The 19303-nt window shown below is 31.2% G+C and overlaps 2 protein-coding genes across 2 annotated transcripts in view; both read right to left on the bottom strand.

Moving 5' to 3' along the window:
- Positions 1-7273: 7273 nt before the first annotated feature.
- Positions 7274-11938, bottom strand: LOC134701042 (plexin-B-like). The gene is made up of 6 exons (XM_063562184.1): positions 11821-11938; positions 11197-11351; positions 10580-10727; positions 10024-10155; positions 9403-9486; positions 7274-7883 (listed from the first exon to the last, which is right to left on the bottom strand). The coding sequence occupies exons 2-6, from the start codon at positions 11262-11264 to the stop codon at positions 7779-7781; spliced, it is 537 nt and encodes a 178-aa protein (XP_063418254.1). The 5' UTR covers positions 11265-11351; positions 11821-11938; the 3' UTR covers positions 7274-7778.
- A 1523-nt stretch (positions 11939-13461) lies between these two features.
- Positions 13462-19303, bottom strand: part of LOC134701037 (plexin-B2-like) — a 48126-nt gene continuing 42284 nt past the window's right edge. The window contains exons 26-27 of the mRNA XM_063562179.1: positions 18968-19071; positions 13462-14101 (exon numbers count right to left, since the gene is read on the bottom strand). Of these exons, the coding sequence (XP_063418249.1) occupies positions 14003-14101; positions 18968-19071 (203 nt within the window). The 3' untranslated portion in view covers positions 13462-14002. The remainder of the gene's footprint in view (positions 14102-18967; positions 19072-19303) is intronic.

A 19303-nucleotide genomic window follows, 5' to 3' on the forward strand; every position in this document is an offset into this window, starting at 1 on the left:
TAATATTGATGATATTTACAATCAATGCAATCTTGTCGTAGAATCTCACTTGAATATGTATACACGATTATAACCAACTTGTCAAATTTATTCGTTCATAGTGTGTTAATTACACTGCATGAACGCATGCGTTTACTAACATTTAATTTTTCAATAAATTTCTTTCTACTGAAGTTTAGAAATATACTTGAAATTTAAGGCAAATTATACTACAAGTTTGTCAGAAAATACTGAATTGATTCGATTTGTAAATTAATTCACATTAAAGTAAATTTACAATACAATATATTTCAAGTTTATCAGAATATATAATTTTTTTTTTAGTTGGAATTGAATAACGAATAACTCGAATTTAAAATATTTTCTACTTCTAATTTATGAGAATTTAATTTGTTATGTTTTTTTGCAATTTAAAGTCTAGTTAAATTACATTTGACCCCATCCTTAATGAGAGTTATTTTTATAGTATACATATAGTTAGGAGTGGTTTAAAGCAAATTTGCAAAATATAGCATTAATTTTATATTCAAGTTATTCTATTCTTTTTTCGTCTTTGCATTTGTTCACTGAATTATCGGATAACGAGGAAAGTTACTATACATTACTTTTGTGCAGACATTTGAGACAACAGTAAAAATTTAATCTGAGGTTGGATATATCGCTAATAAATCATTTATTAAAAAAGACTATGTTTGGGTCAAATTTCAAGAAGTTGATACTAATTCTTTACTCCCCTTTCCATTATCATATAACTTCTTTTACATTGCAAATTCCTATTTTCCTCGTACATAATTTAACAATTTTGGGGTTATTAAGAAATAAGGCTTTTGGTTTTCTCAATTTAATTGTTTCATAGTTTTTATGTCGGGGCTTATTCTAGCCGACTATACGGTATAGGGGTTTTCTCATGGTTGAAGGACGTTCTGTACGGTTGCCTATAACTTAAATCCACTTCATCTGAATTTTGATGGATATATGTATATATATATAAGTACGTCTGAGTCTTATAAATATAATTATTTTCTGTGACTGTATATTACATTAATTTGTAGGATCCTTTACTATAGATAATTTAGCTGATCTGTAACAATAACATCTTCATGCCTTATATATCATGTACTGTAGTACGCCGCTAGATTAAAACTGACGTGGAAAGGTAACACACGGCCAGCGAAAGCTCTTTTTTTGAGAGCCCAGGTGGTCGTGTGGTCTAGCGGGACGTCTGCAGTGCAGGCGATTTGGTGTCACGATATCACAGTAGCATGGGTTCGAATCCCGGCGAGGGAAGAACCAAAAATTTGCGAAAGCAAATTTACAGATCTAACATTGTTGGGTTGATGTTTAGACGAGTTGTATATACATTATGTACACAGCCATGTATCACCATCATTGATGGCGATCCGATGGATACATCTGTTGTAGGGTTGTCACTGACTCAGACGTACTTATGAATATAATTATTTTCTGTGACTGTATCTTACATTAATTTGTAGGATCCTTTACTATAGATAATTTAGCTGATCTGTAACAATAACATCTTCATGCCTTATATATCATGTACTGTAATATTATGTGATTCGTTATACCAATTGAACAATAAAAGGGAAACAACTCTTGTTAGAATAAGAACAATTTTCGTATCTTAAAAAAAAATGAAGAATTTTTTTAAGTTTAATGAAGGTATGTTTAATGTGCAGACATAGATAAACAGAATTTTGCTTTAATTGTAACCTTATTTAAACGTTACAAACTCACATAAACGAATGATTTACACTTATTAGTTTACAAGTTATGTCAGTTGAAAAGTGATAAGATGGATATTTTGAATATAATTATATATGTGAAGATTAAGAGTGAAGTAATTAGCAATTACAAAAAATCAAATTAAATCAAAAGAAGAGAATAAACAACATTCACTTCGGGATATCGGGTGTTGTAATGAAATAAAATATAATTACGGTACAGCAGCGGGATATTTAGAAGGTTTTGTTTTAACATGTTTAACTTAAATTTTTATAAATACGTTCATAATTATTTAGATTCTTATAAAAACATAGTATGATAATTTTCGTATAATTATTATTTTTCATAAGAACGGGGTAACCGGTTGCATATAATTGGGTGCTTTTTAAACCCTCCAAATTACGTTGGATTTCATTATTCAGCTCAAACTTTTGTATTCAAAGGGAACTAACTCTTTCTATTAAAACAATTGTTAGTTTAAAATTAGGATCAATTAGGTCATAAAATAGAATCCACCACAACAGGAACATATATATGTTAGATATACTGTTCCCAAACCACAACAATAGGATTCTTCAAATATCGTAATATTTATTATATTTAAATGTTATGTTTTATGTATGTTTTATTGTTCCTTAAAACCGCTCAGTATAACAAAAAAATCAAAAACGCACAAAATTAGAGTTGTATAATTCAATATGTATGCAGATATTGTTCTTGTTTTCAAATTATTATAGAAAGGAATGTTAGTTCTTTGATATGTCATGTATTTGTAAATTGAAAATAAAGAATAAATTTAGTTAATACGTTATACAATTGTGTTTTTTTATTCAGGTTTTCGCTTTAGTAAGGCAAAGTGAATTCTCCATTACAGACAGCTTGTTTCTCTCACTGTAATTATCTCATATTTTGAGGCAATCATGAGTCTTTGATTCGAATTATTGGTTGAGGCAACTTAGAGTGCACAATTATGGCTTCATTTGTAATACTGGCGAATTTTTCCATAAACAAATATGTCATGCATTATGATAGAGTTTGTAAGAACTGTTATTGGTGATATATTGATGAAAACTGTTTTCTGTAGTGCATTTGCAGATCAATTGGCATATATTTAGTGCAACAAACACGAATAATACACATATTTGTTTATAGCATATGGAGTCAAAATGAGTTTCAATTTGAAGTAAATCTAGTTATATCACACATTAAATCTTTAAACTTGGAGTTGAATCTGATTTCAATTTGCATTAAATGAAAGTTTATTGTTGTATTAAATTTGCAACTCGATGTTTAATCAGAATTAAAACCACAGTAAACAGCTTTCTGTTTGGAATATCTTTGACTTTAATGTGTAGTAAATCATGTTATACATGTATCCTCTACATTAAATTTGAAGTTGTATGTCTATTAAACTTCAATAAATTTGAAAAATACTGGACAGTAAATCAGTTGTCGATTCGTGAACTTACTGCATCCAGTAAACCATTTGTAAACTACTATTAAATATTGCGTTTACTTGACCAATAAACTACCAGGAAAATAATAAACTCGGAACTTACAACTGATTTTCAAGTAGTTTATTGATTCCTTAAACTAATCATTTCATGCAGTGTTACGTTTTTTGATTGAGTTACGCCTTCCAATTGACACCTTATCGTGTGGTTTTCTATGTTGTGATGGTATGCTATTGTTTCAGAAAAAAAGAGAAGGTTTGGTATCATTAAAACGTTTAATCCCGCTGCAAATGTTTGCACCCGTCCTAAGTCAGGAATATGATGTACATGCGCAGTAGTTGTCGTTTGTTTATGTAATTTACACGTGTTTCTCGTTTCTCGTTTTTTATATAGATTATACCGTTGGTTTTCCCGTTTGAATGGTTTTACACTAGTAATTTTATAGCTTTTTGTTCGATGTGAGCCAAGGCTCCGTGTTGAAGGCCGTACATTGACCTATAATGGTTTACTTTTATAAATTGTTATTTGGATGGAGAGATGTCTCATTGGCACTCACACCACATCTTCTCATATCTATAATATGGTTGATTCCGGACATTGTTTACTCTTAATCGATATTTTTTTTCTGTTCGTATGTTTTCTGTTTTTTTTTTCCGTCACAGATCTGCACCTTTCATAAGTGAAACTACTGCAAAAAAAATTAAAACAACGGGTTTCTGATTCGTATTATGTACTCTTAACAACAGCAAATCACAAAATACACTGTCGCCTTTAGTGTAAAAGCCAACCAATTATTCTCTATTTGTATTTAATCAAGTTTAAGTTACACAGAGAGTTTGTTGCTTGATAATTACAAGTTATTCACAGACCTGTCTTTTTAAAATAGTCACAGGGTGTAAATTTAATATAAAAAATATCCAATGCTGTCAGGAACTGTACACTTTGTTTTCATAAGCAATGCATACTTGACTGAACAGTACGTCAAATAGTCTTTCTCTCTGTGTTTTTGTTAGATGCAATTTATTTGTATCAATTTGATGAGTTAAGCCTTTTTCAACTGATTCTTATAGTTCGTACTAATGTTGTACTGTTACACCACTGTCCCATGTTAGGGGGATGGTTGGGATCCAGCTTACATATTTGACCCCGCCACATTCTGTGTTTATGTGCCTGTCCCAAGTCAGTAACCTGTAATTCAGTGGCTGTCGTTTGTTGATGTGTTATATATTTGTTTGTCGTTCATTTTTATGCCCCACCTACGATATTAGAGGGGCATTATGTTATCTGGTCTGTGGGTCCGTTCGTTCGTTTGTCGTACCGTTCGTTCGTCTATTCGTCCGTCCGTTCGTCCCTTTTCAGGTTAAAGTTTTTGGTCAAGGTAGTTTTTGATGAAGTTGAAGACCTATAGTTGTTAATTTCTGTGTCATATAGTCTCTTATGGAGAGTTATCTCATTGACAATCATACCACATCTTATTTTTTTTATTTGTTGAAAATTTTGGGACGATGTTTCTACCAATATTGCTTCGCACATCAGCGATTAAAGTTCGAAATTAATTGAACGGCGTTTATACTCCGCTGTTTAGAACCATTTAAACATGTAACAATAAACTGTATCAAATATATTATCCCTGTATTCTTACAATTACGATTTTGCTTATATGTAACAACGATTCGGGAGAAATTCAAACATATATTAAGGTGACTCGATTGTCGTTCATGGCATACTAAAAATCAATTATCCAGCTATCCATGCGTAAATTGTCAAGCAATTGTTTGTGCGAGACAGAATTGTTAACACTCACTCAATCATGAAATGAAGATCGTTTTGCGGCTTCTCTCTGTAATCTATGATGCATCCATTAGAGTTATTTTCACAATGCTTGTTGTTAAACGATTTGGTTGGCTGGCAAACAAGCTCACTACACCATTAAACTGCAAGCATTAGGAAAATAGCTCTAATGACGTTTTATAAGTATGTTCTGTATATTGATTATTTAGACCGACATCGAAAACTGCTTTTTTCGGTGACGTGGATTGGCTTAGTTGTCCAAAATATTTGTATACAGTGATGTATGAATTATCCTACATACATGTATATATCTTGGTCGGAACAAATTATCAGACAAATAGAATTGACAATATTAGCCATAAATGCCATATTTACAGAATTTATTGATATATTAGCTAACACTTTCACTCACTAAGTATGCATATATACACAATCCTCCTGACTTCATAAATTTTGTTAGAGAGTCGCCTAAATTACGATTTTATATGTTGACAATTAATTAATATTATTCTGTGAAAATACATCGCATATACAACATTAATGAATCGCTTTACAGTGAAAATGAAAGTGTAATATCATTATTCAACAGTAAACATGAATCGCATCACTAAAACAATTAAAAACCAATTGTTCAGAGAACAATTGTAGGTCTTTCCATCAAAACAATGTATTTTGATATGAAAGTTGTGAAACTAAGTTTAAAATGTCTATAAATAGTCAAATGATAGCTTCTAGTACGCTGATTCCAAAAATATTTGGTTTCCATACATTTTTTTTTAAATAAGGGAGATAATTTGTTACTTCCGGTTTGAAAAATGTCACTTACGATTATATTTGAATATTTACTTGACACTGATTCCAAAAATATCTGGTTCTATATACTTTTATATTAATAAAGTACAAAAAATAGCTACTTCCGGTTTACAAAAGGTCACTTCCGGTTGTTTCTTTCAAGGTTAAATGGTTTGATATTTTTTTTCAAAATTTTCATAGCTTTATCATGTATACATATAAAATAAAAGCAAAGGTCAAAATCTAGAACGTCAAATTAAGCTATGATCTTGAGATAAATTTAAAGGTCATGAACTAAGGACCTCAAATCAAAAGACCATAGGTCTTAATTATATTTGGTTAATGACTTATATCACCAAACACGTATTTTTAAATACAAGAGGGGAGAAAGCTCCCTTTTACGTTCAACGTGCCCTTGCAATAAAAATTTATGTGTTACGACATGTCGCAACTAACAATTTAGTAAAAATAATTTGTTGATATCTTATACGGTCTTTGGATATAAGTGAAAATAAGCCAAATTCAAATATTAGAATATGACCTTGACCTTTGACCTTGACCTAATTTTCATTTTTTTGGACCAAGGACCTCAAATCAAAAGATCCTAGGTCTCTATCACTTATGGTTTATAAGATAGAAATGCATATCACTTATATCAGATGCATAAGGGGAAATAACTCTCATATAGAGCGGTCATATTGCTTCGGTCAAAATAGGACAAATCATGCAAAGGATATAACGAGCAATTTTGTAAAATAAATTTGTCGTTATCTTTTACGGTTGCGAAGGAGTTGTGAGCACAAGGAAAACAGTGTTTGGGGAGATAACTCCTACAAAGAAAAGTATTCGGTTACGCAGGGTAAATTTCAAAAGCGCATAAACTGTTCGATATCATATACTAAACATCAAAGTGACATATTGCGAAACAAATGTTTATCGCAAGAACAAAATTAGGCGGAAGTAAAAAAAAAAAAAAAAAAATAATCAGAAGAAAAACAATAGGTCTTTCCACAGAAAAGTGGAAAGACCTAATAATGTGGAATTTGCCTCAATATCAACAAGCTGAACAACAAAACCTGTTTCAAGTTATACAACATTATTAATCATGTTAAAAGGTACATTTTTGTACAAATGAAACTTTACTGCTCCTTTTAAATCCCTTGCACGCTCTGTTCGTGAACTATTCTTAATATTCATCTATTTGTGTATCAATTTTACACCTGTATTGTCGTAGGCGGGATTAAAACCCGTCCACATTGAATACATTAATCATGAATTTATTAGGGATTATAATCGAAGTTTTTTCTTTCAAACTTAAAGACATTCTTGAATTGCAACAGACTGAATACTATTTAGGTTTTCACTTACAAGTTCTAAAATATAAAGTTAAACAAAGTTCTAAATGTTCATGCTTAACTGTAAATTTAGAAAAATATATTTAAAAAAAAAATTCCGAAAGAATTTATTTGACTTAGCTTACAAGATTTGCATAATTACAATAGTTAAGTACTTAAAATAAAATAATATGAGCACATATGAAATAAAGGTTCTATAGACATGCACTTCCTTAAAGTCATTCTTTCTTAAAACATCAAATTGCGATGCCTTTTCTTTACACTGCTTTTATCATATCAACCTTCTTTTCCAAAATGAAATATAAAAATCTTATTATTCATAACAAATGGCAGTATAATTGTAATAATGTATTAAAAAAGAAGTACACAAATGTAAAGTAATACATGCAGAATAAAACATTGAATTCCACATATCATACCATATTCATTTACTTAACTAGTTGGTTATCTTTATTGGGAAAATATTTATTACAGTCATTAAATTTATCATGCATGTACAATTACTTCACAAAACCTTTGATTTCATTAAATTTACTGACGAACTTTAAGCATTTATGTCCATAGATATCTTAAATGTCATCATTTAAGTTAGTTTTAAATGTCGTGAAAAATTACAGTTTCTGCGATATTCTGCTATATTCATTTATGAATTTTTAGAACATTCTTCCATCAAATCTATGATTTCTTCAACCTTTTTGGCAAATTGGAGGTCTCTGCTTTCTTCCATATCCTCAAAATCGTCAAGTATCTAAAAAAAATATTATCTTTATCAACTGGTATCAAAAACAACTGCAGAACTTGTTTCTTTGTAATATGCTTTGTTATCTTTCCGTTTGATTTGGTCTTGAGCATTTCTGATGAAGATCCCATCTACGAATACGTGTTTTTAAATAAATTTGTTAAATGATAACATGTTTGATTAAAAAACCAAAAACAAGACGTTATTTCACATCCCATCTTATATGTTCATATTCTTTACAACGCACAAACAGGTCGTCATTAACTTCTTATGCTAATCAAACCTTTAAACGGATTTCAGAAGGGATATAGTTACGATACTATCGTAAAGTCATTAAAGAAGGTATTTTTGAGAATTTATATTGATTCGCTCATAGGGTCTTAGCATAGAAAATAAACACGTTTATTCTTAAACAAGTTGTTGGCATGATACGGGTATCTATATCGTATATTCTATGATTGTAAGATACTAAACCACTAACGGGAGGAATTGTGTTTGATATTCATATGATGAAGACGTCATCTCTCTGTCATTTATTAGTCCTTTATTAATTTATGTTGATCATTGTCGTTTTACTTACTAGTAGTTTCTTTTGATACCTAATACGGAACTTAGACTTTTAAACTGAATTTTACTGTGTGTATTGCAGTGTGTTTGTTTATTCCACATTGACAAGAGGTACAGTAAAGGGGGAGGGTTGAGATTTCACAAAACAGGTTGAACCTCGCCGCAAGTTTGCGCATGTCATGTCAGGAACCTCTGACCTTTGTTGGTCGTGTACTGTAAACCAACTTATTTTCGCGTATACTTTATTTCGCGTTTTACGATTTCTAGTCCACTTCGCGGCTATTTAATTTCGCGATTTTCTATCTACTTGATTTAGTTTGATAAGTAAAGATCCAAGCTATACGTATTCGCGACGATTTATATTCGCGTTATTTTTCTACACTCGAATGTCGCGAAAATAAATCGCTCGCGAAAATAAGTTGGTTTACAGTATATGTTTTTAAGTATAGTTCATTTTTTTGTTTCAAAGTTAGTGATCTCCATTTTCGCTGAACTAGTACACACTATTGTGTAAGAAGCAGCTGAAGTCCGCCTCCGGGTGCGATATTTTCTCCCTGTGTTGAAGGCCCATTGGTGGTCTTGTTTTGGTCTTGGTGCTGTTTTTCTGGTTTTTAGTCGGGTTGTTGTCTCTGTAACGCATTCACGTTTTCATTCTCAATTTAGTGCAAGTCTGCAGGAATTTAAAAGAATGGCCTGGGACGAACTTTAAAAATATGTATTGTATAATGTGTTTTTGCTACAACTTCAAATACAGCATGTCCACGATAATGATGGTCACATCTTTTTGACAGTATTTTGTTTTATGAGAACTTACATAAAAATCAAATATGATGCATTTAACAACAATTATGACGTATGCATGAAGACAGTGTTACTTTGTCTTATTATATTAACTTTCATTAATACAGGATTCCTGTTTTTCATAAAACATGTAAATTCTAATAGGTTTAATTTTTCATACTTCACTTCTGTACTTTCCAATGAACAAATCATATAGCTGTTGAAAAGTCAACTGTCTATTGAACTTCAATTCTGCTTTCTGTTTCTGAAATGAATATTTTAAATATCTATTAGAAGGTTTTGATCTTTTTGTTGTGAACGCATCATGCTGCAGACAAATTGTATCTACACGCCGCGAAGCAAAATGTTCTTCATATGACTGTGTAAAAATGGCAGATGTTTCATTGTTTCTGCTTTATTCATTAAAACTTTTAAAAACTGCATGAGCTTAAAATATTGAATGACCCCATGCATTATGCTTGCTTTTCCTCTGGATTTTATTTTGTTTTTGTTGTTGTTGCTGTCATATTCACGTTTATCACTGCTCCGATAAGTCACAAACAAAAAGTTTTACTTATTTCTTTATCAATAACTGCAAGTCTATAAATTTAACCTCTTCTACAGAATTTGAATACAAATACATACACATTATTGATGAACCAAAAAATATTGATAAAAAAACATTATTATGCATTTCAAATTCTATATCCGATAATTTATCTTAGTGTTTTTCTTCATACAGAGTTATAATTCATGATTTTTATCTACTGAGTTTGAAATGTGATAAGATAGTAATACTTACATTTGATAGTTCGTATATTTCACTCCAGAATGCCTGATCATTGACTGGCTCTATCCCTTTAAAGAAAGGACCTATGAGTTTTCTGTATCTTGGTACATCTTTATGGAACAATAATTTCTGTGTTGGTGAATCCTGTCCATTTACAAAGAAAATTGCAATATAAACGTTTACATATAGTATTGATTTTACATCAACAACCAATATATAAATCATATCATTTCATGATATATCTGTTTTCACAGGTTTAACGTAACATTGTCCTCTTTGTGTTTTTGTTTTATAAATTTAAATTTTCAAATATTTGGCAACAAGCATCACGCAGAGATATATTATGTCGAAATGCACATCTTTTTCAGAAAAATGGGTACCCATGATGTTCATGGTGTCATATATCGCATTATTGCATTTTTTCTTTATGAAAAATAAATCAAATGAATTCAATGCTTTCAGATTGTATCTATCGTATTTAGGCAACATACTACTTACAACTGGAATACAGAAACCAATATACAAAAATATAACAAAAATAAATAAATAAATATACTTTAAATCTGACCTTGTTTACTTTGTGAGCTGTTTGCGTGAAGCTTTCTACAAACACTTGTCTTAGAATGTCCAAACATGGCCCGACATGTCCAGGCACATTAACGTCAAACAGTATGTCTGGTTTACCAATCAATGGAGCCAAAATTCGTGTAGCATACCTAAAATATAGAAAAAAATATGAACGGTTCAGAACAAAATTATTAGATTGAAAGATGAATTTTGTATAAAGATCCTAGACATGGTAAATGAGACGACAACGTGCGTTTATATTAAACAATATAGTAAACACAATATGAGAAATAATTTATTTTTAGAAACAAAAACATGAATAAAAACAAGTTACCCCGATCATTGAATCTGAGAATGTATAAACGCAGTTAAAAACCAATACATATACTGTGGATTCATTATTATTCGTTGGATACCAATTTTCGTGGATTTCGTGGGTACATGGGAACCACGAAATTAAATGTTTAACGAATGATAAATTTCTATAGGCTTGTATGCAGACCTCGACAAAACCACGAAATTAAATATCCACGAACAATCAAGTTTTCCTTTATCCACGAAAATTGATACCCACGAAAATAAATGAATCCACGGTATGTAAATATCAGGCAAACTTACATCTCATTTTTCCATGATTGTAGTACGTCTGAATCAATGTTAAAGTCATCTCCAATTTTATCCAACATGCAGAGGAAGTAACGAATAGAATTGGATAGCGTTTGTGGGTCCACTAGTTCCTCAAATGTCGAATCAATGTAGTCTGTTAGAAGCAACTGGACATAGATATGCATACATTTTTAATTCAATATACTCAATTGTTCTTAAAACAATAATCAACAATACACGTATCCGTTAATAAATATACAAAGAGGAAAGACTGTTTGTTTGATCTTGACAAACACTTTACCGGCACCTTAATCAAAATGTGTGCCGGTACTAAGTCGGTTTATCTAGGCTATCCGAGCCATCCGACACATAGAGTGGTGATAACAGTATGTTGCTTGAGGTAAGTGTGAATTGTTGTACTGTCTTATTTGTTTGGTTCACTACTCTTTTTTTACCTTTACGAATCAGAATACCACTTATGTAATCCTTGGTCATTAATTTTCTTTACAGAAGAAGTTCATGCGTTTAATTTAGTTAATTGTTTCTGTTGAATGAGAGTCGACTTATAGAGACTGATATATATATTTAAATACATTCCAAATAAAGATAGACTCATTCATTTGAAATTAATTATACCTTCGTATGAAATAATCTATTCAAAAATATATCCCCAAATCCAAGTTCTCTTTTCGAATTTTCATCATCTGGAAGATTGGACTGGAAAATATGATATTTTTTTTAATTATTAAACATGATAAAATCAGACACAGACAAATCACTATTCATAAGTCAATACTATCAAATTTATTCTGTTGAAATAACTTTAAATACATATAATACTGAACACTGCCCTTTCCACGATTTCGATATCTATATAACCAACGTGAAACTCAATACCAAAATTTACGATAAAAGAGATGATTATTCATTTCCTACCGTTATTATTCATTTTTAGATGGTGACGTCCCCTTGTCATAAACACATTTATTCTAAAACCAGTTGTTGGCATTATAAGGATTATGTTTGTCTCATATATTTTATGATGGTATAATGATAAACCTATAACGGTGGGGATTGTACTTGATCTGCATATGATGAAGACATAATCTGTCAATCAGCTTTATTAAGGTCTGGAGCTGGCATGTCAGTAGTCCTTTGTTAATTAATGTATCATTGTCATTTGCTTTAGTTTCTGTGGTTTCCTATTCTGACATCGGATTCGGTCTTCTTTTGAACTGAGTTTTACTGTGCGTATCGTTGTGTGTTTGTTTTTTCTACATTGGCTAACGGTATAGGGGAAGGGTTGAGATTTCAAAAAACGTGTTTAACCCCGCTGCATGTTTGCGCCTGTCCCAAGTCAGTAGCCTCTTGCCTTTGTTAGTCGTCTTGTATTATTTTCAATTTTCGTGTCTTGTGTATAGTTTGTAGTTTAGTATGACGTTAATTATCACTGAACTAGTATACATTTAAGTTTATTGGCCAGCTGAAAAACGCCTCCGCATGCGGAGTTTCTCGCTGCATTAGAGACCCATCGATGTCATTCGGCTGTTGTCTGCTCTTTGTTCGGGTTGTTGTCCTTTTGAAACATTCCCCATTTCCATTCTCAATTTTCTTACATAAATAACTGAATACGGAGGCTATTTGCCAATATAAGAGATAATCATGATTTATTTCTGACAACATTTATTTCTAATAAAATCAACAGAATTTTAATACATTTGTGACCATAATTTGTTTTAACTCAGGTAATATCTGTAATTTAAGCTTGTTGATTATCTTTACATTGTAGGTTCAATTGAAGCATTACATGCAAGCAACTTATCCAGAATATTCAGACGGCAGCCAAATCCGAAGATAAACTTCTGCTGCTAAACATATTTTTATCCTTTGGCTACACAATCCATGATTTTTTTTTTAATTTCCAAAAGTATATAATAATCAGCTCGTTTCACTGGTCACGGAAACATTTTTTTAAATATTTATTATAAAAAAAAAGTTTTCAATGTCTTATTTCAAAAATTGGACAATATCATTGTCAAATATTATGCTACATGCATATGCTATTGAAGCATATCAAGCTCCTAACAGCTGTCTGTCATCCCTCTAAGAGCATCTTTTAAGTATAAATGACGACTGTTCAATTTCTATTATTCAGTGTTTACTTTTGCAATTGAAAATGTGAAAAGTATAAGCTAACAGTTTAGCAATATTCAAATCACATAAATACCTTGAAAAGATAAATAAATCATAAGATAAGCACAAATCATTGTATCGCATAAACTTCACATTAAGCCAGACAGGTTTCGTCTACAGGATAAGCGGACTATGCTGTACGTGAATAACCTAGCATTTTAATTACTCTCAATGAAAACGTCAAAACCGAGATTAGGACATACTTGATTCATTGATAATCAGACGAGCATTCTGTTATTCCTGAAGGTGACGGTTATACATATTTAATGCAGAATAGAAACGTTCTTCATAGTGACCCTGTTCTAATTGTTTTTCATTCCAAGAAAATAAACCAAGAATGTGTCCATAGTACACGGATGCATCATACTTATGTTCAGTGGATTGTGCAATTGGGATCGAACGGAAGCACATACCAGAAAAAAACATAGATATTTTTAATTGGTTCATATATATTAAGTAGGATATTCTATACTTTGGCAAACTACAATTTGGCTATATGAACCCATTATTGTTTCCTATGATAACTCATGAGTTAAGGTGAGTAAAAAATCAGACTACATCCAAAGAAAAGAAAAACAAATAAAGACCATGAAGTGAATGCACAGAGCGAGAACAAATACATAATTTATATTACTGTTAACTGGATATTGGTTAAGTTGATTAGATTATTATTTCTATAACTAATGAGTATAAAACATAATTCATTACTTACCGAAAATGTTTCCTGTAAAAAGATAAAATGATAAAAAAAATCGAGCTCGATTGACTATTAAAAACTACAATTCTTTAAAAAAAGTTTTTAAACTGAATGTCTTTTTTACCTACTTAAGCTTGCAAATGGCAATAATTGGATTAGACTTTTGCAATGCTACATTGCTATCTCTAATTCGTCGTCGTAAATTATGACAAATATTTGTATGTAAACGTGTTATATAAGGAATAACCAACAACCAGTAAAGCGTTCTTTATTTTACACTATGTAGTGGAAATTTCGATAAATCGTGTCAAAGGACAAGGTACGATAAGCATCAGAGAACAGCCCCCTAATTTCGTTCAAATTAAAAGTGACTTGCCATTAATTAAAATACTATATCTTTAAAGTTTAAAACCTATATTTTAGTAAACATCAATAGATTTTTCAACTTCCACTGATATTATTCATGCTCTGTTGCTGTAAACACCTCAAGATTCGCGAAAAGGGCAGAAAAATGGCAGTTTCTAAACCTTTTTCTGTATTTTAAACTAGGTGCGTACCTACGGCCCACGATCATATTTATATCAGACATTCAACATAAACGTTTTCAAATATTTTAGTGGGCCGTTGCTACGCCCATAGTTAAAAATTAAAAAAAGTGACAAAAATCGACGTTGTTTTCATTGAATCATCGAAATTTGTAAACGATCTGCGGACCGTATATGATTTCCGGTATTCACTGAATTCGACGACAGACTGTATATATGCATGCTACGCTATAATGTCGTGTTTCTTTAGGACGAACATTATAATTTGACAAAGTAAAACAGGATATTTATTATTCATGAATTTAAAGTTACATTTTAGAAGACCGTCGAATTTTGACCAAAAATCAGAGGGAACTTTGAAAAACTTCAGAGAAACTTCTGGAACGTAATTGTAAACCAAAGTTATATCATAACTGGTTCGTGCTCAAATAGTGCCTATACGTATTTTGTTTTTTAATTGACGAAAGAGTCGTCCAGGAATGTATAAATATGGCTTTTCACGGTTAGTTCGGCCATATTGTATAGGGAGCAGATTTTTTTTAGAAAGAGGTGGAAATAGTATGGGAAATCCTATGTGTGTTTCCAAGCAACTGCTCTGTTTAAATGATGTTTTTTCGTATTTTTCACACCATTTTTACCTTCATTATAAAAATCTGCCCCCTATCCAATATGGCCGAACTAACCGTGAAGAGCCCTATTATATAAATCTCCGTTGACACTTTTGTGAAAAGTGCTTTCTTTCACGTCTGCATTTCTATCAAGTATGGCATGCGAAGTTAACATTTCAGGCAATCATTCAATATAAATACAGATGGCGAAAACAAATTACAGAACTGTGAATAATAACATACATTGTAGTTCATATGACATAAGTAGACACCATGTGACAATTTTAATCATTGTGTCAGTGTTACAATAATAAAGATCAAACAAAACTATCCTACACTTTTATGATCTAAATTATGTATCTTGAGTAATTTTTTAGTCATGGTGTTGAATTTATTTATTGGACTTATGATTTGTTATTGTCCCCCACCTTCCCGTTGCTCTTTTTCAACGACAACGCGTGCTACTTCGTATTTCTTGTTTACAAATACTTTACATAACTGTCCGATATATATATGCATGCAAGTATTTGCCACTGGACGGGCAGAAAACAACATTTGATCAATCATATCTCCTCAAAATTAACAGTACTAATAGTATATTGACTTTTAACATACTCAAAAGAATAAAAGATTCGTTTATTTTTGTTTAATCAGATATTCACACGTCAAAAAAAAAAATGAATATTGAATATCAAAGGGAAAAATCATAGTCAAAGATATCTTGCTTGTAATTTCGTACGCTAGACGTGTGTTTAGTGTACAAAAGACTCATCAGTGACGGTCGAATAAAAAAAATGTCAAAAGATCATAAAAGGCTCAAAATTCTGAAAATTTCGCCAAAGGTTATCTATTCCTGAATAGATTATCCGTAGTTTTTCAAACAATTCAAAGTTTTGTTAACAGTTAATTTGTTAAATTGACCATTTCAATGATAATTCATGTTTACACAAAGGACATCGTCTTGCTGCATGGGTTGTTTGTGTCATTAATTTTTAATGCGATAGCTAAAAAGGTTACAGTCTGCAGGAAGACATATTACCCTAACTTGACACTATAATTTTATTCTGACTCCGAACCAACTAGTCTTTGCTCTTACCCCTAAATGCCAATTGATTAATGGAAAATCAGCAAATACCGATTTTAAAGTCTTAGGTTTTACCAGGCCGGTGTCAGAACCCACGATATCAGACATTTTAATTCATTTATTATATTTATTTAATTGTACAATGGATTAATTGTGGGGAGCATATTGTAAGAATCTATCTTATATGAATCCTTGCTTGAACATACACATCCACTCAAAAGAAATAACCTCTGCATCATATATAGAAATAAGAAGATGTGGTATGAGTGCCAATGATACTACTCTCACTCCAAGTCACAACGTGTAAAAGGTAAACAAACACCGAACAGCAAGCTATCAAGGACCAAACAATGACTAATGTATCAATTCAAACAAGAAAACCAACAATCTAATAAAAAAAACTAGAAACGAGGAACACTTAAGAATCACGACATTGCAAAACATGTTCCTGACTAGTTGCAAACAAATGCAGCATGTTTAAACGTTTTAAAAGGCGACAACCGTCACCCTAACCCGGACTAATATACTTTTATTAGTAACTTGCATGTCCAATTATAACTGTTCATTTTGATAAACAAATTATATAAACACAAAAACAAAACGAAAAAAAACCCAAAATGCAAGATAAGCACAAATATGTATTTTACATGATATTTCACAAATCATTTGACAACGACAGGAAAGATAAACCATTTTTCGTCATTGCCATTATACACATCATAATTACAGAAAACAAAACAGTTCCATATTTCATTGCATCTAGAAAGAAACATCAGTTTATTCTGTACTCAGTTCTCACTTGTCTTTGTCATTTTTCCCTGGCTTCCAAGATGAAATGAACGGATACACAAGTATTCTTCTTCTTTTATGGGGATTTTATTCTGATACACGCTTGTCAGAGTCGACACTTATTTAGGTTTTAGACACTGGTTTATTATACTTGGCAAACAGTGTATAGCCATGACTCAGATATCATAACAGTCTAATATCTGACATTATGACATTTACCGTTGATCTCAAGGTCAAAACAATTGCTATTTTGTTTTTGACATTAAACTTTCATGGTTAAATGATTGTCCAAACTTAAACATATATATTCTTACAGGTTTACTGTAATTTTTTTACTGCAAAATATAATTAACTCCTAAGGTCACATCCCTGTTATATAATACATCGCTAATTATCTTTAAAATGGTTTATATCCCCACCCCTTGCCGTGATAAGTCGTTTCTAATTCACCATTGGCTTTGTACCCATGCAGAGGACACATTAACATTCCCACCCCTACATCATATTGATTTGTAATTGCCTTTGTTAAACATTATTCCACACGATGTCTGTAATTAGTACACGTCACGTCTATTTCATTTCATTTACTGTTAAATATCTTTAAAAACTGTTCAAACCCATCCCAAATGAGTAAATCCTTTATAATCTTGTTTTCATAAAGAGACCTTCAAATTGAAACAAAGGTTTTGTAGTTGTCTTCATTTAAAAAAAATGTTTGCTGTTGCTAAGCAAGATGCGGGTTTCTATACTCGATATAGAATTCGTCCAAAAAAATTATAATAATCTAGATGTTTATATTATAGTGTAACACCGTTTAAAGAAGTATATTCTTCAAAAATAACTAGGTTCATTTCTAAAAAAACATAAAGAACCTCTTACTGAACGGCTGCTATGCACTTGTTATGTAGCTAAGTTGTTAATAAGCGTTTAATGACTTAATGACTTACAATTGAACTAACTTTTCATTTCTAACTGAAAATTGTTCATAAACAGACAAGCTGCATTGCATTCAATTCAATTTGTTCCAAAAAAAATACTAATTAATTTGTAGTTTGCTTTAATTCAAACATGTTTTGCTGTTTCTAAGCAACACTTGTGTTGCTATGGTCAATACGAAATTTGTTCAGAATAAAAGATGTATATGAAAGAATATTGGAATGAAACACCATATGGAGAGAAAAATTTTCAAACAACTGCTTAATTCATACTTTAGAGGGGCAAGCACCAATTTTTAAACCGTTGCTAGGTTGTTTTTAGGCATATTGTTAACAAAATCAAAGGGACTTTTCATTTATGACTCCAGGTTCTTCTTGGACAAACAATATTATTTGCAAATATTTAAATTTGTACTGATAAAGAAATTAATTTGTGATAATTTTCAATCTTGATAAAAGAAACCTTTGCTAGGCAACCTCCCTTTCACCAAAACACAACAAAATCGTAATTTTTTCAAGTGTCTACACTACGACTATCAATGATATCAGTATAAATAAAAAAACGAAGATGTGGTATGATTGCCAATGAGACAACTGTCCACAAGAGACCAAAATGGCACAGACATTAACAACTATAGGTCACCGTACGGCCTTCCTTATTTGGAGAGGGGGCCAAAAACGGCCCTAATCATACCTTGTCCTTTATAATTTATAATTCAAAATAATTTTAAACGGTCACATATATAATAAAGCCAATGTTATACTTTTGATTCACTATCAATGGCTGAGAGGAATATTGAAAAAAATTTACGGTTAACGATATTCAAATTTATATGTACTTTAAGAAAACATGAGAATGAAAACTTGAATGATAGCTTATTAATATTTAATATGTATTGTAAACAATTAAGGTGAATTAATATATTATGTACCAAGTGCCATTGTTGCAGTTTTGAATCCTCTTCACCATCGTTCGACAGCAGCAATGATATAGTCTCTGACGTCGCATTTTCTATTTCTTTACCTTGTGAATTCACTACAAAATATAAACAGAACTCATTAAAACATCACTAAATATATACTGCTTTATATGTATAGCTGTAAGTAATCATGACCATACATGCTGTCGATATTATTTACCTATATTATGGTATTGCACAAGGTCAACTGTTTATGACGTAATTAAACTTAACTTATTGGATTTGCAATAATCGATATTTTAAGTCTAAGGACACTTTCGAATTAGTTGAAAGCGGTTTTACACTAGC

This window comes from Mytilus trossulus, unplaced genomic scaffold (genome assembly GCF_036588685.1).
Source record: "Mytilus trossulus isolate FHL-02 unplaced genomic scaffold, PNRI_Mtr1.1.1.hap1 h1tg000211l__unscaffolded, whole genome shotgun sequence".
Lineage (NCBI taxonomy): Eukaryota > Metazoa > Mollusca > Bivalvia > Mytilida > Mytilidae > Mytilus > Mytilus trossulus.